Below are 27,759 nucleotides of genomic sequence, written 5' to 3'. Positions count from 1 at the left end.
GAAACGGTGACGCGCTGCAGTGACGTTCAACGTGGTTTTGAAGTGACCTTCCAGCGTCGCGATGGCGCGGTCGAACACATCAGGACTAGGGGACGTCAGTGTACCTGCCGCAGCGCTCGCAGGCACGAGGCACGGGTCGTCAGTAGTCGTCAGAGTCTGGAAGATACGTTGTCCTTCCAAGCCCAAGCAGTTGAGCAGGATCGCCTTCCGACGAATGGCAGGTAGGTCGAAGGCGCCCGAAGCAACCATGTAATTCTTGAAAGCCTGGATCCATTGCTCCCATGGAATGTCCGGGTGTCCAGGTGACGACAGGAACGGAGGTGGCGGCTGTAGCCCCGAAATACTCATCGTAGAAGATGGTAGGCAATAAACGAGGGCACAGATGAGGTTCAGGCCGGTAGCACATGGGCTGGTGAATCCTCGTCGCCAAAATATGTTACATCGTGCATAATGAATAGCACAGCATAAACGGAGACATCTTGTTTATTTCCTCTTCTTCCTTCTTCCCCGTGGCGGCCACCGAGCGCGTGCCACCGCACAGCGCTGTAGTCGGTAGCGACGCCTTATACCACAACTGCTTCCATCGAACGCCCCTACTGCAACCTTCTTGTCACCTCTTACCCTCTCTTTGATGGCTTCTGTGCATCGATTCAATTTTGAGTCTCCGGCGATTATCACATGCTGTGACTTTTCAGCTGGAGCGTTCTGCACCTGGGGGTTATTAGCACCTGTGACGCCGGCTACTTTGTCCCCTCCCAGCCCCACCATTACTTCGCTGAAGCTGGGCCTTGCGACAAATGAACCGGCTGAACCTGTTTTTTCCAAGCTTGCTTGCTCTTTCTTCTCCGCTGTTCTGGTTGCCGGTGCCTGACTATTCTCTCCGTTGGCCGCTCCTTTGTTCACTTTCACTAGTGCCTCCTCGGCGGACTTAGTCTTTCACCCATAGCCCTCGTTTTCTCTTGCACTGTCGCCAACGCAGTCTCCAGCTCGGTGATTCTCATCAGCAGTTCAATCATTATTATTTTCTCCATTTTTTCCTCGATCTCACATTGTCTACACTCCATTCGCTTCTGCACTTGGGTTCATTTTCAAAGCTACCCTGCATCCTGAACACTTTATAGCCTTTTTAACCATGTCTTTCTTACACCATTTGTCCTTATGAATTGTCCCACTTTATAATTACAAAACACGGCGTACGATGATCCCTGCCCTACGAAAAAGAGAAAGTCTAAGCTCTACTACAAAAATTTGTGAGTTCAATGTACGTGCACCTCCCCCACGGGTTGGCAAGAGAAAAAAACACCAAGAAACAAACACACACACACACACACACAAACTAGTAAATACCTGGTGACTGACCCCCGAAAAAGCCGTACAATGTAATAAGTACTACAAAGGTTTTAACTGCTGCCTTACTAATTATAAAGGCAAGCTCGAAATATGCAAAACCTTTCATCTGCACAGTCGATCGGGAGCGCTGAAAAAAACACATCCATCCACCATGCCAGTCTGAACTTGGCTTTTTCGGGGGTCAGTCACGAGTTTGTGTGGGTGTGTGTGTGTTTGTTTTTGTGTTTGTTTTTTCTCTTGCCACCTCGTGGGGGAGGCGCACGTACATTGAACACGCAATATTTTTGTAGAACGATTCATTCTAATATCGCGCTCTCTGCTAGGAGCGCTGCGAGCGCAAAAACGGGGGAAACGGGCAACAGCGTTGGTGGCGTTGTCAAGGTTGAGAGGAAGCTGTGTGTCGGCTGTATGTGTCCTGCCGCAAGCCGTACATGTGTTTGCCGGTTTCGCCGAACCTCGACTGACTGAGCGGCGCGCCCGGGTCTTCACCATCGGAGGGTTTCTCCTGTTTATGGGAGGAAACACGGCGTCCGCCATGCCATCACCCGTGATCGTAGCCGCCACCGCCAAGCACACGGCCACTGTGAGTTAGGCTTATTCCCATCAAAAAGACCTCGCGACTTGTATCGATCCTGTCATGCCTGTTTTCTCCACTGCCCCCATCACTCGTATCGTCCGCCGCTGCCGCGGAAGTGCGAAAACCAAACGGGTTGTTCGTTTTGCCCGCCGCGATCGCAAATCACGGCCGAACTACGGATTAAAGTACCCACACGGTGCACGCCGAAACCAACTGCGTTGGAATTGATTGATCGCTGGAAGCGGTAATTCCGGTGTAGATGTAACCGGCGATCGGTCGCATAACCATCGCCGGTTTGGCACATTACGTGGTGCGCCTTGAAGTGTAACGGAAAGGTCGTGTTCTGAAATAGAAGGCTGTGCAAAATCGATAGCGTGGGGGAGCGCGCTTGCGTGCAGCTGGGAGGCGCGTTTCTAATTCATGCCGACTGTTCCGGTATTGCGAGCCGGGCCGGAAGCCAGCGCCGCGATCTAGTTTAACCGGGGCATTCTGACCTCAAATTTAGTTCTGACTGCGCTCTCTTAAATCTAGACTTGCTGCGCTAGCAGAATGAAGGAAAAGGCGGGACGGCTTAGAGCGTGCACTACCAACTTTTATATTGAAAACCGGTAAGCCAGAATGCATACCACAGCACCATCGAAATGCGTGCAAGGCCAACACTTTATTTATCGGTATTTCATATAATCGCCACGGATTCTTAAAAAATGCACATGTATAACACACGCAACAATAGTTTTCTTATGTTATCACGAAGTGCATACTGGGTAGTTTTTTTAGTCATAAAGTGTTTATTGTTATTTTCCTTTTGTCATTTTTATTGCTGCAATGCTCTGCGATGACCCTCGCAAACGCATCAAACAACGCTCAAGTCTGCACTCTATCCTATTGCCCCTTTTCGTTCTTCTGCAGCAAGCCTAGGTTTCAGTATGAACCTACCAGGCTGCAAAGAAGTACATATTACCCTGTTCGAGTTGTCGTGAGGTAGACATCTTGAAGCTGTGAAAATCGCATAGAGCCAGCTACAGAAAACTGAAAGGACTTGAAAACAGGAAGGGGAGCCTCCCCACCCCCTTTTTTTCTCTTTCAGTTGGAAAAAAAGGTCAAGGAATGCAAGGAAAGGACAATATAACTCATTCATAACTTGTCTTATTTTATTTATATTACATCTTGATCTAAATGGCTTATGTAGCGTGGCAATGCATATGGGAGTGTGACGGCAATGCCGACCCCCCCAAAAAAATACAAATTTAAACAACACTGTCTTATTTTATTCATATTACATCTTGATCTAAATGGTTTATGTGGCGTGGCGTATGCATACAGGAGTGTGATAGCAATGCCGACCCAATAAATACAAATTTGAACAATGGGTTCAACCACCTGCTCGCATTAGTGCACTGAATTAGAATTCAGAATTACGGGAAATAAGTCTTTCTTGAAAACAATATTTGTGGAACATCCTGTGCCTAGATATTTTCTTAAGGTGCTCTTGACAAAAGCCTGAAGTTTTCTGTGAAACACTGCACGTGCTCGTGTCCTTTCAGGTCATCTTCCTGCATGGCCTGGGAGATACAGGGTGAGGCAATGTTTAACACTCTCTCCTTTTTTTTTTGCAAATGGGGTTACAAAAGTTATATATCACACAGCCAGTTCCATTTTTTGTTAAACTTGATGTACCATCATGTACTGTCTTCTACTAGAATACCATAACTGAGCCATGTGACGAATACATTTACATACCGCTCAAAAGTATCGTATTTTACTTGAATGTAAGATGTTTTTTTTTTTTTTTCGGATTCTTACGACATAAGTTCGACCCTCATGTTAAAATTTAATATCAAAATACAACTTTTTTTTTCTGTAGGCAATGAAACGTTACCCTGGCATTACGATTGGGGTCACGTTACAATTGAGTAAATACGATATTGATAGATGTTCTGGCGTTTGTTAAAAAACCCTAATGCTGACCTGAAGACTGTGCCATATAGAGGCAATTGTGACTACTATATTTGGCTTGTCACACCCCCCCTCCTCTCCTCAGAGTTATCACCCATTCCTTTATTTATAGTGCAAAGTGGCTGAGTTTTTTTTTTTTTTGCATAATCACTGTTGCATTAGCCTACAATTAGTTCCACTGCTCCTAACTCATCAGCATATTTGTTTGTTTCTGGCTAGTTGTTGCAGCATTTACCGCTAAGTGCAGTATAAATGGCTATCTAATTATTGTGCTGTCAGTCATGTTAAATTTCTTCGAGAGTCGAATTTGACAACCCATTATTACATGCGATAGTTACCTGCTGGCAGCGAGCATTGCTAAAAAAATTTAAAAAAAATTTTTGATTCCTGCTGGAATGATCTCCATCCATACTGACACCACTTTTCAATGGTGGGTTTGCTCTGATGTACCAATCTTCTCTATACGGAAACATCTTTATAGTATGAAGCTAAGCAAATCCTAATAAAATACTTTATTTTGATATTAAAGTTGATTTCACATGGTCCATCTATTGACATTGACACTAGCTTGACGTGAGGCTTCAGTACTAATTCTGTTGACTTCACTTAGCAGCCTGGCTAGTTGTGATGATGTTGGTCACCCAAACTCCCAAAACCGCTGCTTGCGCATGACCAAAACATTCAAAATGGTAGCTTGTGCATCACCGTAGTGCAGGGCAGCTGTGGAAATCATAACGATATGTTGTGAGAGTGCATGCCAAGATGCTGTTCATATCATGTTGTGATGTGGGCGTACAGTAGGGACCGACATCAGCTTTTAATAATGTACCATATTTACTTTTACAATGTCCGCTCACGCTTAACGGTACCTTTTCTAAGCTCTTCAGGGCTTGGCCTTTCATTTGACGAAACGAAAGGGGAGAGAAGATTCTCACCAATGTAGAAGAATAATCGTGCCAAAATGATCATGTGAAGAAAAATATCTTACTTAAAAGTAGTATAAATAGATTTCAGGCATTAGGAATGCTTAATTTATCATTAGCATAGTGTTTGTAGCCTTTTTCTTGCATTTAGTGCACAGAAATGGTAATAGTAAGTTATGTCTCCAATTGAGGACGATGTGTCAAAGCGTGCTATATCTTATGTAAGTGTATGGTCAAGCTTGCTATATTATGTGCTTGTGTTAGAGTTTAAATCGATTCACAAATGAACGTAAGTAAATGGGAGGACTTTTTTCTATGGCCCTTGCTTAATAAGACATTGATGGTCTAGCAGAGACAACGTGGACACGGTGGTTTACATGATTACCTCAATTTATGTGCTTCTCGGTGTTCCAGGTTGGGCTGGTCGTCCGTCTTCGAAGCAATACGTCAGCCACACATCAAGTACATATGCCCTACAGCGTGAGTCTCTGCACCATTACCTTCTTGTTCAGGTCTTGCTCATTAAAGAATTACTGGCACATGTACCCAATTAAGTGCCACCACATTGCTGAAAGGCCTCAAGCTATTTAGTTTACTCAAAATTATTACTTATGATGGCTGAGCCCAAAGCTTGAAACATACGAACTGTAATAAGTCTGTAGGTTTTAAACACGGCCACTGGCTACTTTTCCTGATAGTTCAAAGTCTTATGCAGAGGACGCATCTATAGGTTGCCAAAAACTGTGGAGCGCACTCGGGCTCACTCATGCAGCATATCGCGCCCTTGCGGCCCACTGGGCCTCAATCTCACCAAAATTTGCCTCAGGCAGACTCACACCTACTGAGACTTACTATAATTTTTCTCAACTGGATTCAGTCATGTCACAAACACGAAACTTATGCGGACTCACTCTCACTTGGACACCCAACTCGATCCGAGTTTGAGTGAGTTTGCCAACCTATGGGCACATCACATTGCCTTGTTCTTGAGAGTTGTCATTGAGCAGGTCAGCATGGTACTCAAGAAATATCAATGTCACTACATGCATTTGTAATGTGGAGACACCTTAACATTAGAGTTTTTGTGTGTCAATAGCCCTTTTGTAGAAACTACGTTGCATGTAGGTGTACAGTAGTTGCAAGTGCCTAACCATATTGGGTTTTCAGAGTGCTTTAGTGAGTGTAGTTAGGTGCATTGACGTAGCACTTTGAAAGACGGCCCGTCATTTTCCAGGCCAGTGATCCCTGTGACTCTCAATGGGGGCATGCGAATGACTGCATGGTTCGACCTCTGCTCGCTGGACCCAAACGGCCGAGAAGATGAGTCGGGCATCAAAGCGGCTGCGGAAGGAAGTAGGTGTCAACTGTAGTCTGCTTCGACCGTGCAGAACATTACCTTTTAACTACATTTTGTGGTCGGTTTCTAAATCCATGCGTTGACAATGGCTCATTGAGCAACAGGCAGCAATCTCACAGTTAATGCTGTTGTTAATGGCAAATGATACCATATCACTAAGATATGCTTTTTAAAATGATGTCTTTCATCATGAGAACTTTGTAATACTGGTTGTTTTGTGAATGTGGAATGCAATGGCAAATATCCAGGTGACAGTTCCCAGGGAACTTGAGAGAATGAGTCATTTCTAGCTTTTTGTGGCCACCTTGTGCTCTTTCAAAGCAATTTTAATCTACTTCAAGCCTAATTACCACCCGCAATATTTTTCGTCACGAAAGTAGAGAATCTAAAGTTGTGAAGGCGAATAAAAACGAAAAAATGGAATTTTGAAAAAAAAAAATTACATTTTATTTAGTAGCGTCTCTCCATAACAGTTCTCTGTAAGCAATGTTTCAGAGTGCTTCACTTGGTGAAATGCTGTGAGCTATTATCCAACTGCATGAAAAGTCTATCTGGCCGGAGTGCTGAAAAGTGTCAGTAGTCTCACGACCATATGTGGACATGTCCTTGGTCAGCGTATGGCGTCAGTTTCACTAGGACTCCCAGTTGATAGGTTATCAGAGAGAGTTTATTCATTAGAAGTGCACACTTTATGGTGCTTGGCAGAGTGTGACATAAAGGATAAGCTGTTTATCTGTACTGCTTTGTTTCTGAGAATCACTTCAGTCATGGCATGAGACAACTGAATTTCTATGCAAGTTTGCACATTTAAACTGCATGTAGCAACGAGTAGCTGAGAAATATAGTCCAAGGTTCGTGGACTTTTTGCTCTAGACACGTTTCGTGGTTTCAATGATTTCTGTAGTATGAAGTGTAGCAGAAGAGCTGTTGTGTTCGCATAGCAAATCAGCGTAAAAGAAGCTGAATTAATATAAGAGTCAGGTGCTCTTCTTATGAACAGAACCATACTTAAGCTGGGTTGGGTCGTTTGCTTTTAATTCACTGTGACACGGAAGGAACCTCAAAAGGACGCTAAAGACATATGTGAAGTCGTCGTTAATGGCTGACATAGCGAGCCAAAAATCGATCCTCGTAGTGCTTTTTTCGTGCCAAGGAAATGCTTATTTGGAAATCGCATTTTAGTGTTTCACACGGTGTTTACACGCTTCAAGTCACCCACCTGAAAACGGGCCTCTCTGTCATAGCAGTTGCCTTGCCCAACATTGCCCGTCTTTACTGCATAGCGGCTGACATACGCAAAACGTTATAGGAATGCAGGGTTACTGGACAACGGTGTCGACAGCTTGTTATGCTTTGTGCAACCATAGTCAGACATGTTTGTATTTGCCTGGCATTTTGAGTAAAAAAAATAATAATAAGGCAACTTATTTTTAATTGCGGCATTGCAACGCATTCACACTAGAAGTGTAATGCACAATGTTTTTACAACAAAAATTTTGTGCTTGCCTAGTTCAAGTAAGCTCCGTCAGATCGCACCTCCTTTGCAGCCTAACCAGGCGAAAACTGAACTTTTTGAACCAATTGTGCCATTCTCCATTGTAATTCCAAGTGGTCTTTTTTACATTAATCAAACATAAACAGAGAAGCAGCATTCTATTATGTGTTGTAATGCATGAAAGGTTCTTTTAATTGCAACTGGTTTTATTACTATTCATTAATTGTGGTGGGACCCTTTGACGTCATTGGAATCATTTCAAAATGGCCCACCCGTTAGGGCATATGGTGTCGTATATTTGCCTTAATTTCTCAATAAGTAGAGCACTGCGGTGTATAATATTGATGTCTTGCACATTCTCAAACACTGATCTTTCACTCTCACAGAAATTGTTATTTGCCTTAAGTGGTCTGTTTAATGTAAATATTGCCGTCTCTGAGCAGCGTTTTAATTAACACACATAATTTTAGTAATTCATTTGTTTAGTCGCGCAACATTTTAACAGCGAGCAAACCAGCATAGTAGTCATTACGCAATTCTCTCTGGAACATCATGCGTGCAACTAGGCAGAGAATGACACATAATACTGTTAGTGTTCAATGATTTCTGTAGTATGAAGTGTAGCAGAAGAGCTGTTGTGTTCGCATTGCAAATCAGCGTAAAAGAAGCTGAATTAATATAAGAGTCAGGTGCTCTTCTTATGAACAGAACCATACTTAAGCTGGGTTGGGTCGTTTGCTTTTAATTCACTGTGACACGGAAGGAACCTCAAAAGGACGCTAAAGACATATGTGAAGTCGTCGTTAATGGCTGACATAGCGAGCCAAAAATCGATCCTCGTAGTGCTTTTTTCGTGCCAAGGAAATGCTTATTTGGAAATCGCATTTTAGTGTTTCACACGGTGTTTACACGCTTCAAGTCACCCACCTGAAAACGGGCCTCTCTGTCATAGCAGTTGCCTTGCCCAACATTGCCCGTCTTTACTGCATAGCGGCTGACATACGCAAAACGTTATAGGAATGCAGGGTTACTGGACAACGGTGTCGACAGCTTGTTATGCTTTGTGCAACCATAGTCAGACATGTTTGTATTTGCCTGGCATTTTGAGTAAAAAAAATAATAATAAGGCAACTTATTTTTAATTGCGGCATTGCAACGCATTCACACTAGAAGTGTAATGCACAATGTTTTTACAACAAAAATTTTGTGCTTGCCTAGTTCAAGTAAGCTCCGTCAGATCGCACCTCCTTTGCAGCCTAACCAGGCGAAAACTGAACTTTTTGAACCAATTGTGCCATTCTCCATTGTAATTCCAAGTGGTCTTTTTTACATTAATCAAACATAAACAGAGAAGCAGCATTCTATTATGTGTTGTAATGCATGAAAGGTTCTTTTAATTGCAACTGGTTTTATTACTATTCATTAATTGTGGTGGGACCCTTTGACGTCATTGGAATCATTTCAAAATGGCCCACCCGTTAGGGCATATGGTGTCGTATATTTGCCTTAATTTCTCAATAAGTAGAGCACTGCGGTGTATAATATTGATGTCTTGCACATTCTCAAACACTGATCTTTCACTCTCACAGAAATTGTTATTTGCCTTAAGTGGTCTGTTTAATGTAAATATTGCCGTCTCTGAGCAGCGTTTTAATTAACACGCATAATTTTAGTAATTCATTTGTTTAGTCGCGCAACATTTTAACAGCGAGCAAACCAGCATAGTAGTCATTACGCAATTCTCTCTGGAACATCATGCGTGCAACTAGGCAGAGAATGACACATAATACTGTTAGCGTAATGAACACACATTAAAGCTGCACTCTCACTCCCTTTTTAGCAGCGGTAAAATGACCTCAAAGGCTGATCAACTGGTAGATATTGAGACACTTACACTTGCTGTGTCAGCGAGCTGTCTGTAACCTTCAGCGCTTGCACTTCACCAGCTTAGCTATGCGCAGTTATTTCTGGGGTTGCCATAAGTGTGATCGTGTTGCTGAACGTGTTGCTGAAGTTCCGAGATGTATGTACTGAAATTTTTGGCCGGACATGCCGTGTTGTCTACTTCCCATTCAGCAGTCGAGCACAGTGTGAAAGTTTAAAGCTTTGTTTAAAACATGATCAAATGCCAAATGCTTGATATGTAAGTGGAGCTTGAAGTGCGCGTAATTAGTAAGGCTTCAATATTTATCTTGTACTGTGGCAGACACTGTTACTCGCAGAATTCACAGAAAAAATAACTTAAGGCTGAACCAATCTCGGTTGCTTGCCAATGTGTATGTTTATGTATACGTTAAACTTCAATGTAATGAACACGGATATAATTAATTATCAGTTATACTGAAGTAAACTGAGGGTGGTCTTTCTATTGATACATTGTTACGAACGTGTTTATATTAAAATTTCGCTTATAATAAAGCTGCCTTCATTTCAGGTGCAACTTTGTAATAATGAAGTCTTAGTTTTAAAACAGTGTGCTCATCCAATTTCACTTGATCGAATCTTTAAAAAGTGGTCATGTACTGGTCAATTGCCATAAGATTGGAAAGTAGCATACGTAGTCCCAATTCACAAAGAAGGTTCCAAGGAAAACGTCGCCGATTGTAGGCCTTTTTGCTCACATCGATATTGTGCAAGATTATTGAGCATATAAAATACAAGGCTATAATGAAGCATTTATTAGATCATAGTTTATTAACAAAGAAATAACACAGTTTTCGTAAAGGCTTTTCATGTACGGCGCAGCTTCTTCAGTTTTTAACAACCTAGCTTCAGCAATAGACTTGGGTGGGCATATAGACTGTATCTTTCTCGATTACAGCAAGGCCTTCCAAACTGTTTCCCATCCTCTGCTTTTTGGAAAATTAAAAGGGCTAAATATGAATAAAAACATTCCTGATTGGATTGAAAATTGCGTGTTTCAATGCCGCTAATGTGTTGTTTTGAATGGCATTAAATCGGATTTTCTTCAGGTCACATCTGGCGTTCTGTAAGGGTCTGTGCTGGGGCCTCTGTTTACCATTTTTAGCAATGACATTAATGTAGGCTCAGGCCCTAATATGCGGCTGTTTGCAGATGATTTCATTTCAGAACTCTCGTAAAACAGAATCTCGAGGGACCAAAAAAATATGTTCTATTTAGCAAGAGTTCTGTTTACTGAGAGGTGAATATGCGTGCAGAATAGACGCCCGAAACCAAACGTAGCAGAGGAAATTGTTCCACTTAAGCAGAAGTTCCATTGAACAAATTATAGTTTACTTCGAGTTTACTGTATTTACAGAAAAATTCAAAATGAACATGATATTGCTGAATTACAGGATGGTATCTTAATTTTCAGATGAATTTAAACACTAACAAGCACGTCCATGTGTGTTTCTCAAATAAAAATAATTAATGGTAACTAATAAATAAGGGGAAACATTTTAGATAGAAAATATAGGTACAAATATATGGGTGTATTATTGTCGCACGATTGTTCCTGGAATGCGGATGTGGCTTATGTGGTGGCTAAGGCTGTGGTGGCATTGAACTATATTCAAGGGAATTGGAGATGTGCAGATTTTCAGCTTAGGAGCACGGCTAACCTCCCTTGTATGCAAGCAATTTCAGAATATGCTTGTGCTTGTACTCTTTGGGGCTCGTTACAAGTAGGCTTGATTAATAAATTAGAAAAAATTCAAAACAGAGCAGCCAGGTTTGTCTTGAGTCAGTATGGAAGAAATCACAGTTGTATTGAAATGAAAAAGGAATTAAACTGGGTGTCACTTTCATCACGACGTAATAAATTACATTTGAAGTTGTTACATCAGATATTTTATAATAAAACAGGAATTAAGAGAGACATTTACTTCAAACAGCCAGAGTACATATCTGAACGTATAGATCACATACACAAAACAAAGCCATGCCGGGCCAAGACGAACCTGTACGCGAATTCGATTTTTCTTCTCTTTTTTTTGTGTGTGTGTGTGTGTGCACGCACGTGCGTGCGTGCATGTGTGTGTGAAAACTGTTAATGAGTGGAACAGTCTGCTGTCTGAGCAAGTTTGCAGTGTCAATGAAGATGTGTTTTTTCATGTTTATAACCCTCTTGCTGTAACACCTCCGGGCAAAGCGGGGTTGTGTATGAATAAAGTATAAGGAATAGTGCTTATGTGAGAGTGTCATCATATTCAGAAGGAATTCAGGCAACGCTACTGCTATGACAGGACATAGCTGCCATTAGAGAGTTACATCTTGTCATAGCAGTAGCATTGTCGCTGTCAGTCAGCCATAATTAGCTGACATTTTTGTCATTTCGGATTCAGAAAGACCAAAATAAAAGTTATAATATATTAGGGACTCCAGACATCCCACTTTGAGGCACTCTGTAAAAAGCCTAGCAGATTTCTGGACGTCATTGATTATTTGAAAACAATATTAGTGCCACCGAAGAGAGGCTGTAGCGCATGCTTAGGCAACAGTGTTTATGAAGTAGTGCACAGAGACCCAACCTGAATGTAACATGATGCATTGGCATTTGTGCAAGCTCAAAGCCACACTAATCTATAGTGCAAAGCAATTACGTAATCAGGATTGTTGACACTCACATTTCTGAAAATACTGCAGCTTTGTCACGTACGATTCTCGCAGAATCATTGGAACGGAAAAGGTCAACAAACAATTGAGTCTGTAGAGAATGTAACTTAATAACAAATGGTTAAATTGTCAGCTTGAGCATCTAAATTTAGAAAGCTCACTAACTTCTTCCTTCCGCCACCCCAGTTTCTGACAAGTGCTGTTCTATGTGTGCCAGTTCACAGGCTCATAGCTGATGAGGAGAAAGCGGGGATTTCCTCGGACCGCATTGTCCTGGGCGGCTTCAGCATGGGTGGGGCATTGGCACTGTACTCGGGCCTGCGTTACCCCAAACCCCTGGCTGGCATCCTGGGACTCAGCTGCTGGCTGCCACTCTTCAAGCACTTTCCTGCGGTCAGTGCCCATTGCTGGGGCAAGCATCCGTGAAGTGTTTACTTAGGAATCGGCAGAAGTCTAGCAAGAGTGATTACAGATGCTGTTGGTATAGCAATTTGGCTGGCAAGCAAATGACAGATGAAGAAAAGAAGCTTTGAGAGTACATTGTATAGTGGGGAGAGCAAAATCAGAGAAGTTAGCTCAATAACTGTTCACGCTATTACGAATTTCAATCTTCTTTTAGGGCATACTTTTCTAAAAAGACAGCTGTTGTGATCCAAACCAGAAAAAAAATATTCAAAGGTTGAGAATAGAGGAGTGAGAAGACTAGAGACCATTGAGCAAGGAATGAGGCTCTAGCTGAAGGTGTGGTAGAGAGAACTACACTAAAGCGCTGCTAGAAAAAGCAGCTGCTGCCTGGACAAATAAGCATTTCTTTGGTGAAACTGCTGCTTTGAGCAACATTATTTGTTTCATGCTTTATGAATGGTTGTAGAAGCATTGAGCAACTAGTGTAATCGTACGTTGCAATGCAGACAAAAAAAAATATACCGTATGTGTTGCAGTGAACAATCGCAGCTGGACAAAGTCATTGGTTGTTTGTCTAGTGTGCCACTCTAAGACATGGCCTGTGTGAGCACATTTGTCAAGTGTCCTTGTGCCCCTTGTTGTCGTGGTTATGTGTCTTGCGACACTTGGCATTAAAGCGGTACAGATGTGCGATAAGACCCCCACCCCCTATACCGGATTATATTTTGAGCTGTGCCAATGATGCACTAGCTTATATGAAATTATTGTGCTAGGAGAAGTTACAAAAGCGCGTAAGCTCACACACCTTTGTTATTACCTTCCACATACCAAACATGCTGTGCCAAGTTCTAGCACAGGGTCATATGTTGTATCAACTCTTGTAATCTTGAGGGAAAAGAGTGGAGTTTCGATGCATTAGAGGATATTTGTGCCTCGAACCATGTAGCAGTGTTCCACAAATGTAGCGTATTCTACTAACGTAAATGAAATCACTCAAAAAAGATACCTATTGGATGGCAATGGTGCTGGCCTTGGTTTATGCAGAAAGGGGCAATTGCCGAGGCATTGCATCGCAGAGCCGTGCCGCCCTGTTCCGCAGTGCGTTCTCAGGTTAACTGTGGTTCTCTATCCCGTGGCCAGAACTCGAAGCAGCACGAGCTGCTACATCCGCAGGCAGGGGCATCTCCCAAAAAGGGTAAGACCAAACAGGCTGCGCATTCGGCTGTGCCTCCAACTTCAAAGGAAGCAGAGGAGAGTGCGATCGGCATGATATGGAGGTTGTTCCCGTCTATAGCTGGCAAGAAGGAAGAAAAGGGTGTGACCAAACGGGCTGAGAAGTTGCCACAGTGTCAAACTTCGAACGAAGCAAACAGCTCAATCAAGAGGTTTGAAGAGCTGTCTCCTACTCGAACTTGCAAGGGAGTGGTGAAGAGTGTGACCAAAGAAACTGGGGAGTTTTCTCGGTCCCAAGTGTGCGAGGAGGAAGACAAAGAGGAGCTTAATGTGTTTCAAACTTGCGAGAACGATCCAGAGGTCGTCCATCCCACCATGGCTGTGCAGCCGGGGATTGAGAAGAGCGTGCTTGAAGAAACGCTGGTGAGGAGCTCTGCCTCTGCTCCAATTAAAGGCTTCCTCAATTAGGCTGCCCGTTTGTGCTCTTGTCTCAACGCTGAACCCTGCTCACTAGTTTGAACTATGAATGAATTGACGTGTTGCAAGTCCAACCGGCAGGTGGAGCAACTTAAGAAGGATGTTCCAATCAGAATACGTATGAAGTGTTGTCCTTTGTCTATGGAAACACTAATGTGCTGTCCTTGCTCTACCCAAAAAACACCCTTTAGGGTCAATTTTCAGTGCCTATAGCACTGTTCTACCTTGCTTTGATATTGTGGGCCCTTGTAGTACTTCCAGATCACAAATTGGAAGTGCACTATCAGTATGATCTACTATCCTTGACAGGAATGTAACAAGTGCACAGTTTTCAGGAAGAAAATTGCTACAAGCAAAACAAATGGTGATTATTTGGCAGTTAAAGAATAATCCTTCTTGCTTTGCATACTTGGCCATTTGTTGTACTGAGTGCAAGACAAGCAATTTGATAGCAACGCATCCAGTATAGCAGAATCAGCACCATAGCATTGCTTGCACCAGTTAGCACATTCTGGTTGACCTGCGTTTATGTGCTGCTGCGAAAATTCTTCAATGCAAGTCGCAACATTGTATGTTGATGTTCCCCCCATCGTGGCATCTATGCTGCAGTTCAAAGTAGTCACTTTTTTATGGGAAAATGCTACTGTCCTTTCCTGTGAGTCGTTCACATAACGTACATGTTGTTGGCACAGCTCCTGTGTGTAATCTAGGGTCCTCTTTTATAGTGTGTTTTTCCTCTAGGGTCCTCTTTTATTGATGGTTTTTGTGTGTTTTCTGTCTGTGGTGCAAGTAACCATCTGCCTTTTTTTTTTATTAAATTGATGAAACAGGAGAGGTTGGTTACATTATGGTGGTACCGGCTACTCTCTTAGTAGACAGGATATGCTGTAAGATAAACAATAAGAGCACGAAATGCGAGACTGTGCAACATACGATGGGACACTACAGATTCAGATGTTCTACACACAAGGTCAATTCACATAACCTCAAGGTCAGTTCACTTTGAGTCAAAGGATTACATGTATGAAATATGCTAATTATTACACATTTCCTTTATCACGAAGGTGACATCACATATCTATGGGGTTAGCCAGCCTTGACCATTGACCAACGATGAAAATAGCATAGAATCCAGCAGTAGGCATCGCTGCAAGAAGGTGGCCATAAGGTCAGACCTCACACAGCTATGACGAAATTGCCTACAACCAATATTTTTGAAACCTGTACAAACCAAAATGGATAATTTAACACACCCCTCTCCACAACATTAGTTCCACCTCTGATCATGGCTTTACACGCCAGAGTTGATGAACCATCTCACAAATTGAGTGCATAACTAACATTCAGATAAGCTTAGAGGAGGTCTACACTGATTTCCACAGTTACTGGCTATGAGTGCAGCCATTGTGCAAGTTAATGCTAGAGCAAAAGCGTTGGGCATTGCAATGTTTGTCAATGTCGTACCTGCATCACAAAAGTCTATTAACGAACAGAGCATGCACGTTGATAATGTTAATTATTTGTATGCATAATTTCTTTACATTTGATTGTGAACACTATTTATTCTCTGTTGTGCGACAGTCACCCCGAAAGATGAAACTAAACTCAAATCTCATCATAAAAAAGTTGCATCATAGACAAAAATAAGTTCGTTACATGCAAAAATTTGTTATATAAAGTTTTATTTCTAACACTATATCTATTGCAAGAATATTTTTTATTTACTTTGCTATAACCAATGTTTTGTTATATCTGGGTTCATTATATCGAGGTTTGAGTGTATATTTAGGCTGTATGCTGTTGTATCAGCTGCAAGTGTAAACTGAAAAGTTCTGTAAACAGATGCTTTCAAGTTTGTCAATGGCTCTTTGCAAGCACGTGCTTGCAGGCGTCAACAGTTTGTGGCCATAACTTTATCACTGTGCATTTTCTTACATCTTTTTAAGGAATACCTCACACTGTCCGTCCGTAAAATGCTGTCGTCTACATCAGATATAATGCAGGTCCATGTGAACAAACCAACTCCAAAAAGGTTAACAAAAAGCTTTTAACAAGAACTAACAAAATAAAAGGCCACCACACCATAGAAACAACATCTAATCAGAACAAAATTGAAGACCACAACACGACAAAAGCAGCAAGGTGGCAACGTCAACAACAAGCTACCCCGGAGTTGAAGGTGCAGCAAGTGGTAGCTAAGCCCCGGAAGTGTTGTCTACCAGAGGTGGAGACTCAAAATGCCGCCACGGACAAGAGGGCATGAAAGGCACTGCTCGCTGCAGTCAACACCACGACTCTGATGCTGATCTACAGATAATTCGCAGTCACATGCAAACTGCTTTTTTCCATAATAAGCATTCACTTTATGGATATGCGTGTTATTTTTGTGTGTGTTTTATAGGTGGTTGGAGCAAAATTTCATACTCCTTATCACTCAAATAAGTTTAAAGGATAATAGCAGAACCAAATTTAGAGAAAGACATCTCAGACATTGTCATGCTGTCGCTGCAAATAGGGCACTCCTTGTGAACATCGGCGCGGACTCCGCTTGGATAACTGAGTGATAGCATACTTTGTAACAGCCGTTGTCGACCACTTCTCTCGCTTCTTTAATGAGGCACATACATTGAAGAACATGTCGGACTGCTGGAGAGACATTGCGTTGCTGTTTATCAAACCAATTAACTAATGCTGAACTGCCAAAGTGAAACCAAGTACGAATTGCATATGTGTAGCTTTTATAGCTTGGTGGCTCGGCTTGGTATAGCTTGTTTCAAGCTTGGGGCGTGGCCAGCAGCTGCTGGAGAAATTTCTAATTTCTTCCAGCCTTGGAAAGATGCAAACATTGTGGTATCAAAACCTAAATATTTATGGTCAACTCTGTGGCCAAATCGGCATCAAGTCACAAAGGTCCAGATGATTGCCAAAACACAAACATTGTAGTATCAAAACCTAAATATTTATGGTCAACTTTGTGGCCAAATCGGCATCAAGTCACAAAGGTCCAGATGATTGCCAAAACACAGTATCTTGTCTGAACTTTCATTCATCCTTGTACATAAACTCTGGTGCCAGTGGTGTTGTTGCGGAGCTATCACATTCATCAGTGTCTGAATATCCGTGTTCGGTGGTCTTATCTTTGTTTAGAATGAGATGAGTTTCTCAGAAGTTTATTTGTACAAGCAAAACTAAATTTAGAAGGGGCACGTGTGGCTAAGGGGCATCTCTGAGGGCCAGTTGGTGTGTACATTACAAAGGATATCATGTGGTGAGGTAACAAAATCGTCTTACAGGTCTAGCTTGCTTAAAAAGCCTCTCGTTCTCTCTTTGTGCAGGCGGCAGTTGGCAATCATGACACGCCCATTATGATGTGCCACGGAGATTGTGACGACCTGGTGCCCATGCGCTGGGGTCAGCTGACGGCCGACCTGCTGAAGACGTTTGTGAAGGACGTCACCTTTCGGCAATACAAGGGCATGGGCCACTCTTCGTGCGAGGAGGTCAGTGACTTCATCTCTTTTTGCCGTCAACCATAGGCGCTATGAGTTTTTAAGCGTCTGCAAATGGCCTGCCTGTCACAGTGGAATACGAAACGTGACGATGGTTATAGCGCGAGAACAAGACGACACAGAGACAAGAAGGACACAAGCGCTAACTTCCAACTGAGTTTATTGCGCAGAGCGCGAAACTATATAAAGGAGACAGTAACCATGTGACAAAAACCATATGGCACAAAGAGCAGAACTTGAGTAAGAGAAAAACAAAAGCACAGAAAAAAGGCAAAGAAAAATGTATAAAGAAACGAAACAGAAAAGTAAAGATAATATAACTATTTGCACGCACCGAAACATTCGAGGAACCTTAGTTCCTTTGCGGACAGGGACACGGAGGGCTTGCTAATGCAAGGCATCTGTTCGCGTGTCATCTGCGCGGCCTGGACAATGTCTCGGGTGCGCTCATTTTTGTGCTTGTACAGCGTCGCTGTGTCCTTGAAAAGGGGCACACAGTTGCACTCAGTGCAGTGCTGAGCAAGAAAACCACCTTTCCCGTTTCTAACATTGTTAGTGTGTTCTCTCAGCCGATCGTTCAGACACCTTCCGGTCGATCCGACATAACAAGCGCCGCATGAAAGGAAGGTCCTATAGACAACTTCCCGGGAGCATGCCGCATACCTGTTTCTATTCCATACAAACACCAGATATCACACAGGCTCAAGAAAATCCGAAAACGAGTTGGAGTTTGTGTCCTGTTCTCGGCACCATTCAACTTAATCAGCCTTACCAAATCTAGAAACCCCCTGAAAACGCAGTCATCAACGGAATGCAGAGTTCAACATAAAAACAGGTATGCAGCATGCTCCCTGGAAGTTGTCTATAGGACCCCCCTTTCATGCGGTGCTTGCGAATCGACCAGAAGGTGTCTGAACGACCAGAAGGTGTCTGGCTGAGAGAACACGCTAACAAGTTAGAAATGGGAAAGATGGTTTTCTTGCTCAGCACTGCACTGAGTGCAACTGTGTGCCCCTTTTCAAGGACACAGCGTCGCTGTACAAGCACAAAGATGAGCGCACCCGAGTCATTGTCGAGGCCGCGCAGATGGCACGCAAACAGGTGCCTTGCATTAGCAAGCCTTCCGTGTCCCTGTCCGAGAAGGAACTAAGATTCCTCGAAGGTTTCTGTGCGCACAAGTAGTGCGCACAAGTTACGAAACGTGAACCATATTCGTGGCATTGGCATCAGCCTAGCATTTGAGGGCCCTTATGTGATCTCATGCTTTCACAAAATGGACCTAGACATTTTGTTGCTAGCTTCCATCAGTTTCGAAGTTAAGTTAATGAACTTTGAATTTTGAAGAAAATAAGCGTTATTCATGTATAATTCAATTTAAGAGAATAATATTGTGAACACAGGTAAGTGGACGAACCCACATCTTCTGCTATGTGCACGCAATTATTTGCAACAAAAAAGCCATGAATCACTTTTCCAAGCAATGATCAAATGGCCTCAGTATCAGAATTTCGTTGCTTCACAAATCAATTCCACAAGAAATTTTACATTTGCCGGAAACTAGCAGTTACAGACATTTGCTGCACGCTTTGAGCACCTTTTCCATTGTTTTTCTGGGGGGGACGTGGCTTTCATATCGTGAAAAATGGCCGAAAAATCGATTTTTTTGAAAATCACATTTTCAGTTTCTCTAGCCCTTCTTTTATCTGATTTTGAAGTATCACCACTAAAATGTGTCTAAAAGCGCTTTTAAAAATTTGTTGCACTTGCCGAAGTGGAGAGAATGATTGCTGATACAGTGAAACCTCGTTAAACGGTTGTTTGCTGGAGCTCGGAAAAAGTATGTACTAAACGGTAGTACTGCTTAACCGAAATAGCCTCAGGTCGCTCACTTACATGTGAAAAAAAGAAACCTTCAGGGAGTGCGATGAAAGAACAAAAAACGTGCAGTAATTTATTAACTTCGCGTGACAAAGTCTGTAATCTTCATTTGACGACACGGCGGCCTAGCAGCAACGACAGCGGCCTCAAACTCACTTGTGCTGTGAGCCAGCTTTTCCGCCAGCCCCCTCTTCTCGGCAAATACCTGCTTGACGCTGACGCAATGCGCAGCTTCGGCCACTGTCGGACCTGGATCCACCCGTGTTGTCACTTTCCATGTCGTCCTCATCACTATCATTTGGCGAGACTTCGACAACCGAGGCAACAGTGGCTTCGTCGGACATGTCCGGAGATGTCTGCACATCGCTGTCTGCGTCTCTGAAGTCGGGGAAGGAAATGCCTTCCGTAACGCCCTGCCGCACCAGCACTTCAGCTAGCAGAGTTTTGCAAGCTTCGTCTACAATGTCCGAAGTCTGGTCGATGGTGTCACTGGCGTCATCTGCGTCGCCCGCACACACATTGAAGCCAGCACACTTGAAGTAATTTTGAACTGTCGTTGCTTCAATCTGCCGCCACGAGAGTTGTGCGGCACGGATCAACCAGAGAACACCTATGCACGGCGCCAAAGGAACAAAGAAAGCAAAACAAGCACACACCGTGTTTGCGTGTTTGTGCAAAGCGCCATCGCGTGGACAACACCAAAAGCCTAGCCGGCCGAGTGCTTCTTGTTGCAGAAAAATCCAAGAGATGGCGCTCACCAACACAGCCGTCATCATCATCAACACAAACGAGGCGTGTTTCGATCTCTGTGGCTTGCTGTTCTGTCGGGACGCCCAGTGGGGGACGACATTCCGCGGCAAGTGCACAACGAAAATTGGAACAGCTACTTATTAACCGATACATACCCTATAAGCTGGTACGGCTTATGCGGATACAAAATGCATGTTCAATGGCCGCCGAGTCGAGGATTTGACTTCACTACTTTTAAAACGAAACTACTGTTTATGCGGGTGCGGTTTAACGAGGTTTCACTGTATTGCGAAAAGAAACGCCGATTTTCAAAAAAATCATAGTTCCGGAACAGCACGACAGGGCGCCGTTGCTTTGGGCTCGTTGGAAAGAGTGTTTCTCCCTGTTCGAATTCCCCGCTTCAGCTGACCCCTTTCTTTAAAAACAACCGCGCAAAAAGCAAATGTCCGTAGGTCGCTTCAAGGCGTCTGATTGGCCAAACCGGGAAAGTGCGAATTATTTTTCAAAAAAAATATTCGTACTTTCAGTTGTTGCTGAGCACATATTCAAAGTATAGGATGTGGGAACTTCTCGAATTTTTGTAGTTTGCTCTGGAAAGGAACTTAAGCATAAAGAGTCAAGTGTTTTTGAAAAGCGTACATCTTGTTTTGTCACAGGTTTTGCCTATCTCTCTCTGATTTTTTACTCTTTTAGTTAGTAAGCGCACGAATGATACTGCAAGTTATAAAAGTCGGAATCGGGGTGTGCAATCTGTGACCTCTGGTAGCGCAACTAATCAAACACATTGTCCTGATGTAGATTTTAATATTGCAACAATTATTATTTGCCTGATGTAGTTGCTGTTTACGCGATGCTGTCTCTAGCTTCGGGATGACCGGCCCTTACTCCTAGGCGGTCATCCCCACATGGGCACCTAAAGCAAACCTGTGTTATTCAACCATCTTGGTCCTTTTCTATATGGACTGGGGAGGTCAAGCGCGCAGAAACAGAGGAGATTTCTCGGTGGAATGGGAAGCAGCGGCATGTATACCCACATTTATGTGGATGTGGCAGTGCAGTTTATTTCTGGGTTTGTGCGAATAGTGAATGTTAGTTTCGAAACTAACAGTGATTTTAGTCGAACAATTTTCAATCTAATTAAAATATAACATGTTATAATGCAAAAGAGGCATATTTGTCATGACCGAACTAATCTGCACAATATATATAATTTATTTTTAGATTGAAGCAAGGTGTGTTGAAATGCCATTCTTTTTGGCTTGTGGTGTACACGTATCCCGAAGGAGTACGGCCACCAGCGTGGGTCCGGTCTTAGCGAGCCGCAGGGCACGCGTTAACCGTCGCCGTGGCGGGAAACACGATACTGCTCAAGTCGCAACACTTTATTGTGGCAACACCAAACGCAGTACAGCCCGTTGCAAAAAGGCGCGGCGGGAAAGCAAATAGGCTTATCCACGCCACGGGCACAAAGTACTACACAGGGTGCCACGAGCACGTCTCCGCGGTAAAGGTGATCCACGGAGACACCGGGACAAAGGGCCCGGTTGCTCGAGCGAGGGCAAAGGCGCTCGCGTTGGCTTCGAAGGGAGACGGGTCGGCGTAGCTAGGCCACGCACTAGGACACCGTACTGCCCTTCGGCCGTGAGTACGCAGCGGGGCAACAAAAGGTGAGCGTCCGCATCGGGCGCGAGGCGCCGTCAGCGAAGTCCGACGAGCCCCGAGCGACGGGACTCGACGGACGGAAGAGAATGCGTGGCTCACCGTTTGAAGTCCCGGACTGTACTCACCGCTCCCGACGCAGCGCGCGAAAACCTCTCGGGGGTCCCCCGCGCGCGGCGCCACCGTCAACATCCGCTACCGGGTGAGGGAGTTAAACGTCACTCCGCTCTCCCACCACGGCAGACAGCGAAGGAGGGCAGACATGTCGGGACATGAGAACGGCAGAAAAGGCGGCAAAGCCCGCGCAAAGGCAGCGGGCTAGCCTCAATTCCCACATCCCCCTCTCCTAAATTTGTCCTTTACCGGTCTGCAAAAGGCAGCCGGACGTCACCCATGCAGTTAAAATGACACTGCTATGAGCGACAGCTAACCTCAGTCCAGCCCTGCTACTGCTGCTTAAAAGAAATATGATTACAAAGGAGAAACAAAAACATAACAAAATAAACACACGACACTATACAAATACTGCAGAAGGGAGCACAGAAACGTGGCACTAGTGTTCGTGGTGCTGAAGGGGGAATAGCGTCCACTGCGCAGAGGGGCGGAAAAGGGCGTGACAGTGTCCGCTGGGTGCGATGCCCGAGTGCGAGGTCAGAGATACGGGAGGGGGCTCACTGATGGCTTGTTGCTGCTCTTGATAAGCCGCGAGTCCGACGAAAGCCGCTTCGGTTGTTCAGAGGCCCCGCATTTCTGGCTCGATGACGGAGCTGGACGTTGCGGGAAGCCGGGCCTCTCCGGTGGTCAGGGAGGCCGAACCAAAATTGGCTGCAAGGCGCCCTGGCGTTGGCCGGCAGCATATAGCTGCTTTCAGCTGGCCTCGCGCAGGAGCCATGGTGGGAAAGGCAGCGCGGCTTCTTCGGCGACGGCCGAGAGCGGAGCACAGCCAGACGGTCTGACGTCAGTGGGTCAATGACCCCCCAGCACCTCCAGCGTCCGCATCGATGGGGGAAGCCATCAAGCACTCTTCGCGGGCTCGCACTGAAGCGTCACGCACTTACACACGCACGGAAGCACGCACACACACCACCGACAGCTGCGCGAGCGTAGGCGCAAAGCGTCCTTCGTCTCTCTCTCTCCCGGCAAGCACCGACACGCAAGGTCACACACAGCTCCCTTCGCGGTAGACGAAACGAACACGGAAAAAAAAAGTGAAAACAGAGCAAAACGACACTCAACATCTGGCGAAAAACATAAAACACAAATAACACTTAATATTAGACAAAAATAAACATAAAATACACATGAACACTTCAAAAAAAAAAAACACTGGCAGCAGACAGGGCGGGGTCAACTCCTTTACGAGAAAAGGCCGTAAAGAAGCTAACCTATACCGAGGCTAGACAGTAAACTGAGGGCCTTCGGTTGCGGAGAAGTCCGCCGTCCGGCGCGAAATCACAAAGGTGACCGATTCCTCAGATTATACCGGCGCGGGGTCCGAATGCGGTCCGCCGCTCCGGGTGTGCCCCGTTGCTGGCGCGCAGTGCCGCAGGGCTCTGGCGCGAGCTCGTCAGACCGTGATACAAAGGGTTTCAGGTCTACGATGTGGGCACGGCTGAGTTTTCCCAAAGGGGATCTTTCAGCTAGTACGCGCCACGGACGCTCACTGACAATCGGTTCATAAAACCGGGCGGCTTTCCAACCCTTGGCTCAACCGTTTGTCAGACGTGGCAGGCACGGAATAGCGATAAAAGCCACGCTTCGTGCCGGGCCAGGTCACAACATCGCTCAGTTTGCAAAAACTTTCGAGCCACTCAGGTGACCGGCCATGGAATCGTCATGAGAGGATCGCAACAGTGCGGCTCTCAGACTTTTGGGCATAACCACCTTAAACAGGTCTATGGACTCGTCGTCAGTGGCTATATATTTCAGCAGGAGCCCGTCATGGTCCAGCAAAATGAATCCGCCGGGGACTCAGCGACACACGCTGTTTCAGCCCCCTAATCGCGCCCGCCGCAGAGCAAGCAGCGTAACGGCGCTCCGCGCCTCGTCAAGACGGTTTAACGGCACCCGCCGCAAAGCAAGCAGCGTATACGGCGCTCCGTCCCTCCGAGACTCGAAACGGATCCCTCTGCTGAGCCTTCAGTAGCTCTTCGCTGCCGAAAGCAATTCCCATTCTCCCAAATGGGGCAGCCTGGTATCGCGCCCACTCAGGACCGCAGCAACCGCCGCGTGAGTCGGCGTTACGGGTTCACTCTCGGCCTTGTGGCCTTCGGAAAGCTCCCCCGCTCGGCCGCTTCGCGGTGCGCCGCTTCCCTGGTTAGCAGCCAAGGTTTGTTCGCATGGGGACTCACCCTCCTCGCCGAATGGCGGCGAAGCTGCTGTTTCGCCCCCGACGCTTGCATGTGCTAAGGCACCGCGAGCGGCCGTCGCACCGAAATCCAGGTTCTCGGCAGACAACAAGGGGCACGAGATAGCGCGTCAGCTACCACGTAGGAGTGTATTCACCACAAAAAGGGGTGACGACACAGGCCAGCGCCGAAGGGCGCCCGTCGATAGAGGCGGTGGCCTCTTGGTGCAACGCGGCATGCCACAAAGCAGACATAACGTTCGGGTAGGGCAAGAGGCCCATTCCGAAGCGACGCGCCATCTCCAAAGGGAGCGGCTAGGCGCCTCGTGTCGTCACCGCAATAGGGGGTGCCGACACGGACGGGCGTCGGAGGCGCTTGTGCGTAACGTTCGGGTAGGGCAAGAGGCCCATTCCGAAGCGACGCGCCATCTCCAAAGGGAGCGGCTAGGCGCCTCGTGTCGTCACCGCAATAGGGGGTGCCGACACAGACGGGTGCAGAAGGGTTCCCGTCAATAGAGGCAATGGCCTCCGTGTGCAACGCGGCATCCGCTAAAAGGGACAGCGGACAAAAGTCCCGCGAGGCAGCCATGTTGCGACGAGCCCGAATCGCGCAGGCGAACTGACTCGCTAAGAGCAGTCAAAAGCTAGAGCTTTCGATACCGCGTTGGGCGCCAGTGTGGTGTACACGTATCCCGAAGGAGTACGGCCACCAGCGTGGGTCCGGTCTTAGCGAGCCGCAGGGCACGCGTTAACCGTCGCCGTGGCGGGAAACACGATACTGCTCAAGTCGCAACACTTTATTGTGGCAACACCAAACGCAGTACAGCCCGTTGCAAAAAGGCGCGGCGGGAAAGCAAATAGGCTTATCCACGCCACGGGCACAAAGTACTACACAGGGTGCCACGAGCACGTCTCCGCGGTAAAGGTGATCCACGGAGACACCGGGACAAAGGGCCCGGTTGCTCGAGCGAGGGCAAAGGCGCTCGCGTTGGCTTCGAAGGGAGACGGGTCGGCGTAGCTAGGCCACGCACTAGGACACCGTACTGCCCTTCGGCCGTGAGTACGCAGCGGGGCAACAAAAGGTGAGCGTTCGCATCGGGCGCGAGGCGCCGTCAGCGAAGTCCGACGAGCCCCGAGCGACGGGACTCGACGGACGGAAGAGAATGCGTGGCTCACCGTTTGAAGTCCCGGACTGTACTCACCGCTCCCGACGCAGCGCGCGAAAACCTCTCGGGGGTCCCCCGCGCGCGGCGCCACCGTCAACATCCGCTACCGGGTGAGGGAGTTAAACGTCACTCCGCTCTCCCACCACGGCAGACAGCAAAGGAGGGCAGACATGTCGGGACATGGGAATGGCAGAAAAGGCGGGAAAGCCCGCGCAAAGGCAGCGGGCCAGCCTCAATTCCCACAGGCTCAAAAGAAGTGGAAACAACTTTAAATAGTAGGAGGAATTGACTCTTGGTAGAATGCGTGCGATAACCTCTAAAATATTTCGTTTTATTGTTTACTATACTTATAGAATATAAACTGGTTCAACAAGCTTTTAATTGTGAAAAATGATAAATCAATGTGAGGGTGATATGTACATTTAACCTTGAACTGGGGCTTTGCAGCTATGCAGATTTCCAATAAGTAGGTGCTTTCGCAGCTTAGCATTCTCCCACTGCAGTGAAACAACCTTTACAGGGGTTACACGCATATTGATGCATTCATTTCGAATGCTTCTGAAATTTTCAATAAGTCAAATTGAAGTGAATTCTAATACTGTGATATTTGTTCAAATCTTCGAAGCATTTTAATATTCGCACAAGCCTATTTATATCCAATGATTCGGTTTTTCTAATGTCTTCACTGGCACTCCACATGTTTCCATAGCGGGGCCATCACTTGCAACGTGGCAAGTGATGGCCACTTACTTGCATTCGCGTTTCCATAAAATGTTTGCTGCAGGCAAGATGATGTGCTCTTTTTGGAATAAATTGTAGCACATTGTCGGTTCACAAGCAACCGAAGGTTGCGGGATCGAATCCTATTTGCGGCAGCCACATTTCGGTAGAAGCGAAGCACTAGAAGGCCTGGCGTACTTGTATTTAAGACTCTAAAGAACCTCAGATGGTCGGAACTTCCAGAGGCCCTGCTGCAGCATTTCTTGTAATCCTATTGTGCTTTTCGGATGTAAAGTTCTCACATTCAGGGAAGGCAGTTGAGAAATTTATGCGCATTTTTTTAACATGTTTTCTTGACACGTTTTTTGCATTTGTTTTTGGTGCAGGAAACGCAAGACATTGCCGCCTACTTACAGTCACGGCTGCCACCCAGGCCGGAATAGCGGCCAAGTTCGAAAGCACCGAGTGAAGAGTGCGTCTGCACAGCAGGCAGAGACTTGCTTCCGGCTTGCATCGCAGCATCTGCCTCTTGTCTGAGCACAGCTTTTTTTTTTCTGTTCATAAGTTCTCTTCATTCCAAGTCGTCTCTCTTCCCGTACGAGTGCTTTGAGAAAGAAGAAAAGAAGTATAGATTGTGCCACGGGCGTTCACCGCACCTAGTTTTTTTTTGCCAAGTAGGCTTTGGCGAGAGGAAGAGTAAAAAAGTGCACTGTGATGGCCGCTTGTGTGATGATTCATCTTCTTCAAACACTAATTTTTATGAGTTGTTGACAATCTTGCCCTAGCAATGCTAGCACTGCTTAGTAACTACTTCAGGGTGTATACCAATTTGATTTCTCCGAATTCTCTGACTTTTCAAGGTTTTCCGGGATGATTAAAAGCAAATTCCATGACCGCCACGCCTGCTTGGAAAACTCTGTGCACTGAAAACTAATCCTCGAGTGTTAAAACAAATATCAGGCACTCGTATAAAATAAGTATACATAAAATTCTGAGCGTGGGCAGTAAATATGAAAAAATGTGTTTATCTCGCCAAAATAAAACCTCTGACCCAGGCAGTGAGCAAGTTGGCTGTTTACTGTTTGGAAGAGGAATTAGGAAGCAAACACACGAGTTAAAATGAGTTGTGGCTGCAAGTTTGAAGGAGCCCGTGAGAGTCCAACAAGGCAGCCAAAGCTCCTAGAAAATGTAGAATGGTGTAATAAGAGGACGCGGGAGCTTGGTCAGTTCCCCCTCTGGAGTGTTCACTGTGACGGCTACCTGCCCAAGCCACTTAGAATTGGAGTGGGTTAGATCGATATAGACTGCTGTATGTGCGATCGACTTGCATCTTCACTTAATTTGCACACCTCTAGAATGTAATTTTCAGCAAAAAAAGAATAACTACTACTTGTGTATTCTGTAGACCTTGCCTTGACTACAACTAATGGCAACGTTGC

The 27,759-nt window shown here is 45.4% G+C and overlaps 1 protein-coding gene across 1 annotated transcript; it reads left to right on the top strand.

Annotated features, from left to right (window-relative positions):
• The first annotated feature begins 1,710 nt into the window (after positions 1–1,710).
• On the top strand, positions 1,711–27,035 carry Apt1 (Acyl-protein thioesterase 1). Its single transcript, XM_037415023.2, has 7 exons — positions 1,711–1,933; positions 3,472–3,503; positions 5,221–5,286; positions 6,041–6,159; positions 12,454–12,629; positions 17,627–17,791; positions 26,707–27,035. Exons 1-7 carry the CDS (start codon positions 1,862–1,864, stop codon positions 26,761–26,763), a joined length of 687 nt encoding a protein of 228 aa, XP_037270920.1. The 5' UTR covers positions 1,711–1,861; the 3' UTR covers positions 26,764–27,035.
• Positions 27,036–27,759: the final 724 nt, after the last annotated feature.

Source organism: Rhipicephalus microplus, chromosome 9 (genome assembly GCF_043290135.1).
Source record: "Rhipicephalus microplus isolate Deutch F79 chromosome 9, USDA_Rmic, whole genome shotgun sequence".
NCBI classification, from domain to species: domain Eukaryota; kingdom Metazoa; phylum Arthropoda; class Arachnida; order Ixodida; family Ixodidae; genus Rhipicephalus; species Rhipicephalus microplus.
The sequence above is the reverse complement of the archived record's forward strand: the minus strand, read 5'-3'. Positions and strand labels throughout refer to the sequence as shown.

Bases quoted from the DNA above. Each gene is read 5' to 3' on its own strand.
- Apt1 (XM_037415023.2), top strand. From the start codon at position 1,862: ATGGGAGGAAACACGGCGTCCGCCATGCCATCACCCGTGATCGTAGCC. The intron at 3,504-5,220 runs GTGAGGCAATGT...TCGGTGTTCCAG, and splicing joins CATGGCCTGGGAGATACAGG to GTTGGGCTGGTCGTCCGTCT. The intron at 6,160-12,453 runs GTAGGTGTCAAC...TATGTGTGCCAG, and splicing joins CAAAGCGGCTGCGGAAGGAA to TTCACAGGCTCATAGCTGAT.